Source organism: Lepisosteus oculatus, chromosome 15 (assembly GCF_040954835.1).
Source record: "Lepisosteus oculatus isolate fLepOcu1 chromosome 15, fLepOcu1.hap2, whole genome shotgun sequence".
Lineage (NCBI taxonomy): Eukaryota > Metazoa > Chordata > Actinopteri > Semionotiformes > Lepisosteidae > Lepisosteus > Lepisosteus oculatus.
The window spans coordinates 20,259,799-20,272,054 of NC_090710.1; the positions used below are offsets into that span (position 1 = coordinate 20,259,799).

Below are 12,256 nucleotides of genomic sequence, written 5' to 3' on the forward strand. Positions count from 1 at the left end.
CAAACAATCATTAGCTTAGTATCTCTCGGAAACATCTCAAGCACCGTGCAAGCTGAGAAAGCTGCGTGAGAAAGGCTTAGGCTTCTGTTTACAGAACATAAAGAACACCTGGAGCTTCTGCCAACCTGTGAGGTTTCTGTCATATTGCTGGAAAGCAGAGATCAGATCAGACCGATGGGCATACAGCTTCTCCTTCAGGGACTTCAGGGCTGAGCCCTCAGCCACACTAACTCTGTGTAGAAAGAAGAGACAGGAGCACAAATTGCGTTAGCTTGATCTACTGCACAAACCAGTATTCAAAACAGTTCTCCAAGCATGACCACGCATTGGTTGCTCCACAGGTCTCCACCAGTGGCCATCAAGTGCAAAACTACACAATCAATTAGAAAACAAAACAAAACAAAATGCAAAAAAACAATTGGAGTATAACACCAAACTGGAAGAGATACAGTATGTGATGGAACATTCTTTTCAAAGTCAAATGCACTACATTTATAACAGAACAAGAAGGAAGCAGAGCGCAAGAATGAACAAGAAACCACACTCATATTTAATTAACTATTCAGTTTAATTTAAACTGTTGTTTGGTTGCACACTTTTGACCACCCTATTCTCCAACACATACTGACTATGCTCGGGTTAACCGTTAGAGAAACACTTTGATGCAATTACTTCAATTTCTGAAATTTTGTGGGAAAGTAAACATGTGTGCAGTAAAGAAATTCTCAGATGCTTACAAACCCAAACAGCTCATTCTAGAAGACAATTACAGTAGCTAGCATGTTCAGATTTTTATTTCTGCTGTGTGTATTACTAGTGTGCTATTGTACAGCACTGTTTTTTAAAAGAGCTTATAAGTAAAAATTGTAAATAAATAGGTGATTTTTTCAGAAAACACATTTAACAATTTCGGTGATCAACCTTTACTGAAATAGTTATTTTAATTAAAATGGATTTTTTGGTGGTAAACAGTATTGATATAATTTGTACAGTTTTATAAAATACCCCCAATCCACACTTACCTCTGCTGGAGGGTCATCTTCCTGGTACTCTTGCTGACTTGATACTGGAAGAAACGAGGCACAAGGTCAGGTCCCATTTTAATGTAGGCCCCTCGGTTACTGCCCTCTTCATAGTAATTGGAGGCTGAGAAAATTGTGATTACCTTTAAAAAACATCAGAAAAAACACTTTCAAGACAGCTACAAAAGGTACAGCAGTAAATGGATCTGATTTATTTTTTCTCTAAAGCTTATTTACTGCACATTGTTACAATTCCGATATTCAGGAGTGGGTCATAAAATCTTACATCTTATTGTAAGATAAGGCACTTCTCAAAGCCTTATTGATGAAGTCTGGAACAATGGGAAAATCGTATATAGCGCTTTTCTGGACACTCCACTCAAAGCGCTTTACAGGTAATGGGGACTCCCCTCCACCACCAATGTGCAGCATCTACCTGGATGATGCGACGGCAGCCATAGTGCACCAGTACACTCATCACACATCAGCTATCAGTGGGGAGGAGAGCAGAGTAATGAAGCCAATTCACAGAGGGGGATTGTTAGGAGGCCATGATTGATAAAGGCCGATGGGAAATTTGGCCAGGACGCCTGGGTACACCCCTACTCTTTTCGAGAAACACCCTGGGATTTTTAATGACCACAGAGAGTCAGGACCTCGATTTTACGTCTCATCCGAAGGACGGTGCCTGTTTACAGTATAGTGCCCCTGTCACTACACTGGGGCATTAGGACCCACATGAGCCACAGGGTTAGCGCCCCCTGCTGGCCCCACTTACACCTCTTCCAGCAGCAACCTTAGTTTTTTCCAGGAGGTCTCCCATCTAGGTACTGACCAGGCTCACACCTGCTTAGTTTCAGTGGGCTGCCAGATGTGAGTTGCAGGGTGATATGGCTGCTGGTTTAAAAGATTTTAAAACTCTGGTTTCCTTTATAGTGAAATCCAAAGACTAAAAATGTTCTAATTTGTTTATGCATCTTTAGAATAGCGAGACTGATTGTAATTCTCTTTTGGGAATCCTTGTTGTAGTAAGGGAGATTTAGTGCTGATTTATTCATTAGAATGCAGGTCTTTATTTCTCGTGGTCGCTTGTTAAGGTGCTGTATAGTGTTTCATGTTACAGGCTAGCATACTAGGTCTCTGGCTCTGTAGGACACAGCCCTCTGAAACACATAGCCTTGAACATACAGTATATGCTGCAGAGCAATGTGCAAGAGTTGTGTAATGTGTTGTATAGATAGTGCAGTTGTGTAATAGGTTAACACATCATTTTGACAAGTTTAACTCTGGGGCAAAGTGTTTAGCATTGCTGCCTCGCAGAGCTGGAGCCCTGGGTTCAATTCAGGAATATGTTCTCCCCACGTTGGCGTGGGTTTGCACTGCTTCGTTTTTCTCCCATAGCCCAAAAACATACTGGTAGGTTAACTGGCTTCTAGGAAAACTGGACCTAGTGTGCGTATGTGTGTTTGTGTCTGAGATGGACTGGTATCCTGTCTAGGATATATCTTGCCTTTTGCTCATTTGCTTGCTGGGATAGGCCCCAGTTCCCCCGCCACCCTGAATTGGGTGAAGAGGTTAGAAAATGAATGGATGGATGAAAGATTAACACTGATTTACTTTTTCACCAGGGCTGTGCCAGGGAATAATAAGTGTATGCCTTTTCTCACATGCCTCAGATTTTACCTACAGCTCAGGTACATTTTATTTAGCTGCCCCTAATTTGTAAAAGGATTCAGTATTTACCCAGTGCACTGTTTTCAAGCTATACTAGAATATTATAGGAAACCTGTTAATAATCCTTCACAGCAGCATGCCACGCGTGCAGAACTGAAACAAGTGTAAAGAAAACGACAGTGGAAGCCAATACAGTGGAACCTGCAGATGCTGAAGTGTTGCTGGTATCTGGAGGAGCCAGGCACTCAGGCTGTGCTGTACCTAGCCAGCAGCCATATCACCCTGCAACTCACAACTGGCAACCCACTGAAGCTAAGCAGGTGTGAGCCTGGTCAGTACCTGGATAGGAGACCTCCTGGGAAAAACTAAGGTTGCTGCTGGAAGAGGTGTTAGTGGAGCCAGCAGGGGGCGCTCACCCTGCGGTCCATGTGGGTCCTAATGCCCCAGTGTAGTGATGGGGACACTATACTGTAAACAGGCGCTGTCCTTTGGATGAGATGTGAAACCGAGGTCCTGACTCTCTGTGGTCATTAAAAATACCAGGGTGTTTCTCGAAAAGAGTGAGTGTAACCCCGGCATCCTGGCCAAATTTCCCATTGGCCCTTACCAATTATGGCCTCCCCCTCCATGAATTGGCTACATTACTCTGCTCTCCTCCCCACTGATAGCTGATGTGTGGTGAGCGTCATCCAGGTGGAGGCTGCACATTGGTGGTGGTGGAGGGGAGTCCCCATTACCTGTAAAGCGCTTTGAGTGGAGTGTCCAGGAAAGCACTATATGAGTGTAAATAATTATTATTATTATTACCTTGCCATCGTGGCAGAGCTCATAGCCCTCCTGCTTGCACTCGTGAGAGCGTATCAGCAGCTTCAGCCTGTGCTTCTTCAGCAGCCTCTGAGTCACGTCAGGCCCAAAGTAACAGCCACCCCCTCGGAAAGTGTTGGGGCTGCAGCCGTTCAGGCTTTTGGGGTCACTCCATAGCAAGTCGACAACCTTCACAAGAGAAGGTCGGAAAATCAACAGGGGCTTTCAAGATTTCGCCATGACCAAATTTTTAAAAATGACATTTTCATTAAAAAAAAAACCTATTGAGGCTGTGAGTTTTTCCAAAAGTTCTTATTTGGTCATCGGCTAAAATAAAATGTGTTATTACTGCTGTCATGATTACTAAATTATGACCAGTGAAAGTCTACATGATTCATATTCACAATCAGAAAGTACAGGTATTTATTAGATAAAATGATTATAAAATAGAGAATAGTTTAGAATAATTACTCCCCTGCTACATGTAATTTAGACAATAATAAATCACCATTTTTTTTTCAATATAAGGCTTTCCATTTCACATCACCTCGCTCTTCTTCTGCAGTTTAATCCTAAAGCTGGGGGACAGACACTGGTCTCAGGCCAACCTAGCAGCTCACAGACGTACAGGCTATCATTAGTCTGCATGACGCTGTGTGAAGTAATGCCTGTTGTCCTTACCTGCTTCCACTCCAGCTCCTCTCTCTGAGCTGCCTTGCGAAAGATGGTAACATTGGAGTCCAGGTAGGGCAGCTCCAGAATGTGGGGATAGTGCTCGGGAGCGGGGCTCCTGTATTGACAGGAGGAGGGGGCAGGAGAGGGCGCCGAGGAGGAGGAAGATGAGGACGAAGAGGAGCTGCTGTTCTGCTTGGGTAGCTGGCCTCTTCTCCGTCTGGGGGCTGGGCTCCCCCGGGTCTCAGCACATTGGCCCTGGTAGTGGTCCCTCTCCTCACTGTGATAGAAGCTCCTCTTGGGAGGCCTGAGTGCCGACTTGAACTGCAATAGCAGGAAGACAGGAAATTGTCAAACTAACGGTTAAAGTAGCTCAGGTGGGTAGTGGTGCCAGCGTGCGTAGGCTGGAAAGGAACAAGTAAAGAGGTTTGTTCCCTGCTGAAAAGAGAAGAAAAGAAACACAACGTTTCGGCTGTGGAGCCTTCTTCGGGTGTGAAAAAAGGCACTATGGACAAAACGTTGTGTTTTTTCTCTTCTCTTTTCAGCATTGAATAAACCTTTAATTGATCCTTTGCAAACTGGAGGTTTGTTTGAGAAATTAGCATAAAGGCTGAGCTGTTTTTTGCATAGATAACTGAACCTGCTCTAACAAAAGCACAAACAACATATTGTTCCTGACAGATGCTCACCTTCTGTCTTTCTATGGAGCTTAGGAAATCCAGGTCAGTCATATCAGAAATGCCCCCGTGAACAACCAGGACTTTATTGTCAACTATTGTTGCCACTGGAAGCAGGCTGAAGACATCTTGCAGAATCTGCAAAATATCCCTCCCATGGGCCTGCAATAGAAATGATCTTACCTTACATGCAGTGCATTGGCCAGAAATACCACAGAAAAGTAGCAGTGGAAAGTATCTTAAATGTCTCCGTTGTACAATGAATCTTGGAGCAAGAAGCTTAATATGCTACGGACACTTCTTAGTAATGCAATACATTCAACATGAAAGGCTTCCCTTTAATTCATAATTTATAATGCAAAAATAGGAACAATTTTACATGTTTTTCTTTGCAGATAATTTGCAGAATTAGATCTTGAATAAAATAATAATAAATAAGCCTTCAGAATTAGATCTTGAATAAAAACCTACCCATGGCAATATCAAGAACCTTTTCAGCAAAATACAGAAAAATGCAGACAAAACAAAAACCTCACAACAATTACTATGAATAATCAAATCATCTAAAAAATATGAAAGGAAAATGCCTTGCAGCACTGGAGCCCTGAGCTCAATTCCTTGGGTGCTATGTGTCTGGAGTTTGCCTGTTTTCCTCTTGTTAAGGTAGCTTTCCTCCAAGTTCTGCAGTTTCCTCACACAGTCCAAAGACATGCTGGCAGGTTAATTGGTTTCTATAAATTGTCCCTGAGGTCAGTGTGTGTAATGTCTGTGTGTGCCCTTCAATGGACTGGGGTCCCATCCAGGGTGTATCCTGCCTTGCACTTAATGTGTTATTGAAAGTGGTTGTGATGATAAAAGAACATAAAACAGCATTCTTTATATTGACTTAAAATGTGAATCCAGCTTATGCAAAAAAAAAACACAGAAGGCATTTTGTAAGCATCGTATTTGAAAGAAGTCTATTAATCAAAGAAGGCCATGGTGATTTCTGCTGAGTGCAAGTACTGTAGTGATGTCAGTTTCCCACTGGATGGAGCTCTTGACTGATTCACTGAAGCTTCATTCAACTTGTACAGTAGGCACAGTAGAATTCTATTTAGAATTACTGGCACTGAGTGCCTCCCAGAAGCTGGTCCACCAGATCTGCAAATAACAATTTTCAGTGCTTGAAAGGAGTCCTGATGACTAGATGACAGTGAAAGAGCTGTTTCAGAAACTGCAATCAAAATAAAATAAGAATAATTCAAATAAATAATTGCACACCACCTAGTGGTTTTGCAGAAAACACTTCAAGGATTAACAAGTGTGTGACCAAAACTTTTAAGAAAAATCTCGGGGGCTCCCTAGAGACCGAAAACAGAGAGGACCTTTGCTCAGAGCACAAGCTGGGCACTTTGGTCCGAACTTTGGTCAAAACCTGTGCCATGACATTAGCCAGCTACGATCTTTCCATGAGATCAGTGAAAGACATGCTGACCCTCCAGTCGGAGCTCACTCTCCTGTGAGGCGCTGTGGAGCTCATAGCGCATGGCAGACAATGCACGAGCCTCCGAGAGAGGAAAGTGTGCGTGTGTGGGGGGGGGGGACTGCTAAACAACTGGAGCTTTCAATGTAGAAAATAACTGCCAATTCCTACCAGGAAAAAATGAACTAATTACTAAATAGAAACAAATGGCACTTAAAATAGAAATTCAATTCAGAATATCAGCAAAACTAGATTGCTATACCTTGTATTAAAAATGAGCCTTACCCTGTATTTCTGCATAACTTCTTTTGTAAAGCCATACCTGCAATGACAGAAATACCTCTGTAACTGACACATACTGTAAAGTGTTACTGCTGTGCAATGACTGTAACACATTATTTCCTCATGTCTTATTGCACTGCTATTTGAGAAGATCGAATGAATTTCAATAAGCGAAAAAAAAAAATGCTATGCAACATTGTCGGCCTGTTAAATACAGTAGTACCGCTGGCCTTTTTTTTTCACAACATGAGCACTCAGTGATAGGATAGGCATTTTTACTCCAGGTGTGTAATTCATCCCTGTAGATCTACATCCACTTGATAACCTGTGGGGTCTATTAATTACGCCACACATAAGGTTAAATTATGGAAATGTATGGTAAATGGACGTCAGTGGAGTGTCTTTTAACTGACTGCGCTGAGAAAGGGATGTACACAATCAAACTGAAAAAAATATGGATAATGTTATTTCTTATTTCCAGTACAAATTTAAGGGAGCAGTGCATAAAAGCACAATTCCATGGAACTCTGAAACATTCTGTTTTGACATTTCTGCAGTTTAAACGGCTGTTTTTTAACAGGGTATTGTTAGCATAATGGGGTTGCAGGAGTTCAAAGACACAGCCATCTGTGGCAGAGACCCAGCTGCTTGGCTACAATAATTAAACCTCTCAAAACCTCTTTATAATTTCTGATTGTTCTTTTCCAACTCAAAGTAGAGCTTTAATTGCCAAAGATGAAAGGCTTGTCAGGGAGGTACAGCTGAAAAGTTGATATAATAAACAACACTGAATATTAATCATTTTAGAAATGGTACCCCTCTGGTTTACAAATCAAATGCTGTTTTTATACTTTCAGTCTTATTTCACCACTTATTTAGATTAATGTGGATAATACATTTTGCCACGCGTGTTCATGCTGCAGCCCACAAATGAAGAGTTACCAAATGACAGTTGATTTCAAAGTCAGCCAAGGTTATTGCTTTTTGTTTTATTATTAGCTTTATGTAGTTTCTTTCAGACATAATTAGCTTTTTGAAATTCTACAGATGGGACTATTGTATGTAAAGTGATTTGCTACTGGCATAGAATAGCAGTAAAATAAAAGTTTAGCCACTATGCATACACAATTTGTCCTCACCTTGATTAGGAATTCATTGCACATTTTCATCTGTCAGAACCCTTTTGTAAAACTTATCCAGACAAGCAGCGCTGAACAGAATGTGAAATGGCATATGAGCCTTGGGTTAACCACATACAGTAGGCTACCATACTGTTTCTGCCAATGTCATGTGCTCAGTGCTGCACTGAACCGGGAGAAGACGGGAAAGACTGACACTCTTATGAACTGGCTTCATTACTCTGTTCTCCTCCCCAGTGATAGCTGGTGTGTGGTGAACGTTCTGGCGCACTACGGCTGCCGTCGCATCATCCAGGTGGGGCTGCACATTGGTGGGGGTGCAGGGGAGTTCCCATTACCTGTAAAGCGCTTTGAGTGGAGTGTCCAGAAAAGCGCTATATAAGTGTAAGCAATTATTATTTAATTATTATTAAGCTTGCATCACACTACATTACTTTTCCTAGGCTAGCCTTCTTTTACATAACCGTAAGAAAATCACAGTGAGTTGTCGAAAGTCACAGCGCGCGCCTGTTACCATCAGGTGTGCAGTGTGAAACCCCAGTGACTCAGTCAGAGCGCTCTTAACAGCCCCTAAGACTCTCTGCAACTCGCTGCAACAATATCCAGCTGGTTTGATTTTCTCGTAGCGAGTCACAAGTCGTAGGGGTGGGCTCTTGTGTCTGCGACAGTCAACAGCCACTGAGCGCTCAACAGGAAGTCCAATGCATACCTTGCAGCTGCAAGGAAAGAAGGAAAGCGAGCGTTTTGGACTGTGAGAATGGAGGAGAGGCTCGTCGAACTTTGGAGCCAGCACAGATGTCTGTTTTCTTGTTTGTTGTTTGTTTACTTTCGTGCGGTGCTCCTCCTCTTATTCCGGCGTGCTCCACGTTGATTGGCTGCCAAAACGAGGCGACCTCGCGGTATTTTCGCGGTGCAATACGAGATTTGGAACCGTGATGAAAAGTCGTGAGGGCATCGTGTAATTAGTCAGCCCCTGCGATTCTTAGTCGTATAATTTGACTCTCTAGGACAGAAAAGGCAGCGAGATTCAGCAACTGCAGTTGTTAAATTTGACATGCTCTCGACTAGAAGCCGTGTCGAGTCACGTAGTGTGACGCAAGCTTTACTGTCAAGCTAAACTTCTGTTCCACAGAGATTATTTCACTGTGTGAGATGCTCCCTTGCTAAACCATTTCATTCACCCAGCGGGAAACCAGGACGGGCTCTACCTCAGGTTCATTATGTAGTCCTCATGGTTTCCCCGATTCAGGTGCATATGATTAGGATAAAGCAGAAGGAAGGAGAATAAGATAATGATTATCTCCATCGACTTCTTTCCTCTGTCGACAAAATCGCCATTGAAGATGTATGGGTTTTCAACTGAAGGAAGACCATTCTGTACACAGAAAGTGAAAGAAAAACAATGTATATAAAATGTTCATTAAATCAAGTTTAATTAGCATACTTGTAGGTACTAACAGTAATGAAGTTATCTGTGATTACAAGCACTTTCACCTTAATCACAAAACAGGAGATTGAACAGGTGTATACATCTTCTGTATGCATCTGTACCTATCAATTAAATCTCTTTAGCCTTGTCTATTGAATCTATTGAATCTATTGACCATCATGTTGATCTTTGATCTTTGAAAATATCAAAATGTCTAAAATTCTATTTTACCACATAGTGCATTAATCAAGACAAAGAAACCTTGGGTTCATAAAAAAAAACCTGACATGGCACTTCCTGAATGATGGCTACAGTGCAAAAGACAGAAGACACAAACTGTTAGAAACAGGCAAATTGTCCATGGTAATTAAGAACGTCAGTCAACCTGCACCCAACTCGCCAGCTTTAAGGAGCAATTAAATATTTACCTTGTAGAATATAAGCAATAAGTCATCCAGTTTGCCATGTAAATCACCTAAGGGGGAGAAAATACAACAAAAAGCATTCTGAAATTTACAGTATGAAATTATTACACATTGTTTCCATATTAGGGGTGATTCTATAGCCTCAAGTGTAAAGTTAATATAAAACACTGTAAATAAATCACAGGTCTCCAGTAAGATTAAATCTATTTCTAAAGTTGCAAATATGACAGTAATGGTGTGTTTGAGACTTCTGTCAGAGACGGCTGTTGGTAGAGTCTCAAAAAGCCTATTTTCAGTCTAAGGCAAAGTCAAGTCTTCAGAACTGGCAGATTCTAGTGTTTTGTTCCAGTGGGTCTCACTGCTCTCTGTCTGTTAATCTCCAGCAAGGTTACTGGAACAGTGAAAAATGAACAGCCATAGACCCTGGAGCTTTTAAAACTACCCTCCCCTCAGCAGCAACAAAGTGGCCAAATTAACCAGAAAATGGACATGGCACGACGAGGTCTTGTGTTGGACATCATTGCCAACATTGGTGACTTAACATGGCTGACACTGGCCTTGTGGCAGCTCCTCAGCAATCTGTTGGTTCTGCACTAAAAGCAAAAACAACAGCTGAGAAAAGGGCGGCATTATCTGCAGATGCCAACATTCCCTGCACTCTGCTGGCACAACAATTCAGCCTTTTTTTCAACCACTTGGGGAACAGTCCAGGGCATTAAAATATTTCTATGTATTGTATACATTAAATTTTCCTTGTCTATGGTTACTGTCACTGCATCTTACGCTTGCTGAAGACAGCTAATAAACCAGGCTCTCAAATCACACTTTCACAAAATCATTTCAAGTACCTGTCTGACACAAACTCCAAATAAACATTCTGATCTCCTGCACTCAGCAGCTTCATCAAAGATGGAGATCTTCTAACTAAACACCTCATTATGTTTAATAATACTGACCTTGAAGGAGAGGATGTTTTCAGCCGAACATTTGTTATTGTAACCAGTTTAAGGATTTGTTTAATGAGTGGTACAGGAAAAACATTTTATTCTGCTCTTCATTTAAACACAAGACTAACAAAACCCTAGCAGACTCAATATAATAATAATAATAATTGCTTACACTTATATAGCGCTCAAAGCGCTTTACAGGTAATGGGGACTCTCCTCCACCACCACCAATGTGCAGCATCCACCTGGATGATGCAACGGCAGCCATAGTGCGCCAGAACACTCACCACACATCATATATCAGTGGGGAGGAGAGCAGAGTAATGAAGCCAAGTCATAGAGGGGGATTATTAGGAGGCCATGATTGGTAAGGGCCAATGGGAAATTTGGCCAGGACGCCGGGGTTACACCCCTACTCTTTTCGAGAAACACCCTGGGATTTACAGAGAGTCAGGACCTCGGTTTTACGTCTCATCCGAAGGACGGCGCCTGTTTACAGTATAGTGTCCCTGTCACTATACTGGGGCATTAGGACCCACATGGACTGCAGGGTGAGTGCCCCCTGCTGGCTCCACTAACACCTCTTCCAGCAGCAACCTTAGTTTTTCCCAGGAGGTCTCCTATCCAGGTACTGACCAGGCTCACACCTGCTTAGCTTCAGTGGGTTGCCAGTTGTGAGTTGCTGGGTGATATGGCTGTACTTTCTATTTTTTTAAATCTTGGCCAAATGACAGATTTTTTGGGTAAAAAACGGAGATCACATGCCAATTTCCTGGGTGTCGGTTCCAACAAGAAGCGACTGAGCCCACAGGGACAGCCTACCACAGATTGTGATCTCTTTGGTGTAGGTCGACAAGTGAATGATGTTTGGCATCTGCTTCAAGAACTTCCTCGTCTCGTGTAACAACTGTAGAACATATCGGGCATGAAGGGTCTGAAAAGAAAGGAAAATGCGACCTGGATGGAGTTAGACTTCCTACCGAATGCAGAGCACTACATTTTCAACATTTGGAGGAAAATGGCTGATAGCATGTACTGCACGGGGCAATGCTTTAACTGACCTAAATGATGTTCACTTCAGATTTTGACAAAAAAAACTCAACAACAACTGTACATGAACCTTCTACTTTCACATTTCCAGTGTTGCATTATTCTAAAACAGTTACTGTAAGTCAGTTCTAAAGAACCATGTGTACATGTCTAAAAATGATGATATGCAAGCCCGAAATACTGCTTCATCACTCCAACAAACATCTGCTGTACAATTCAAATATATAGCAAATGGCAGCAGGCCATTTCACCTACTGTATCTTGCTCATTTGCTCACGTGTCATGAACCAAGAACACTATATGGGTGCTTTGTGAAAGGACGGCAGCGAAACAGGCTGTCCCACACACATTCCTGCACTGCAGGTGTCATTTTTGCACCCTGTGAGCACAGCGCAGGGGGACGTGCTGCTGCAGCCATGCACCTGCTGCTTCTTGAAGGCACTGAGGAGCGCGTTGGTATGAGCCACAGTGAGAGGGAAGGCCAGCCGAGGGCCGGAGTAGGAGTCTGGCACTTCAATCTTCTCGAACTGGACTGGCACCCCCTCCTCCGTCAGCGCGCTGCCTGCTGGACACAGGAAGTGGGAAATCAGATCTGTGAAAGAGAAGCCAAAAGACGTGATGATCATGTTTAAATCTAGGTTTTTATTTCACTAAATCAAGAAGGTAAGGG

General features: G+C 42.5%; 1 protein-coding gene across 7 annotated transcripts in view; it reads right to left on the reverse strand.

The window, feature by feature from the left end:
• ppef1 (protein phosphatase, EF-hand calcium binding domain 1) overlaps positions 1-12,256 on the reverse strand; it is a 28,933-nt gene that overhangs the window by 5,612 nt on the left and 11,065 nt on the right. For 4 of the 7 annotated variants that reach the window (XM_006639116.3, XM_015363985.2, XM_015363988.2 and 1 more), the window contains 10 exons: positions 12,009-12,178; positions 11,359-11,470; positions 9,593-9,639; positions 8,944-9,110; positions 6,600-6,636; positions 4,862-5,011; positions 4,182-4,496; positions 3,504-3,689; positions 1,023-1,165; positions 126-232 (listed from right to left, as the gene is read on the reverse strand). In XM_006639116.3, the coding sequence (XP_006639179.2) occupies positions 126-232; positions 1,023-1,165; positions 3,504-3,689; positions 4,182-4,496; positions 4,862-5,011; positions 6,600-6,636; positions 8,944-9,110; positions 9,593-9,639; positions 11,359-11,470; positions 12,009-12,178 (1,434 nt within the window). The remainder of the gene's footprint in view (positions 1-125; positions 233-1,022; positions 1,166-3,503; positions 3,690-4,181; positions 4,497-4,861; positions 5,012-6,599; positions 6,637-8,943; positions 9,111-9,592; positions 9,640-11,358; positions 11,471-12,008; positions 12,179-12,256) is intronic. The other 3 variants (XM_015363990.2, XM_015363989.2, XM_015363991.2) reach the window with 3 other exon arrangements.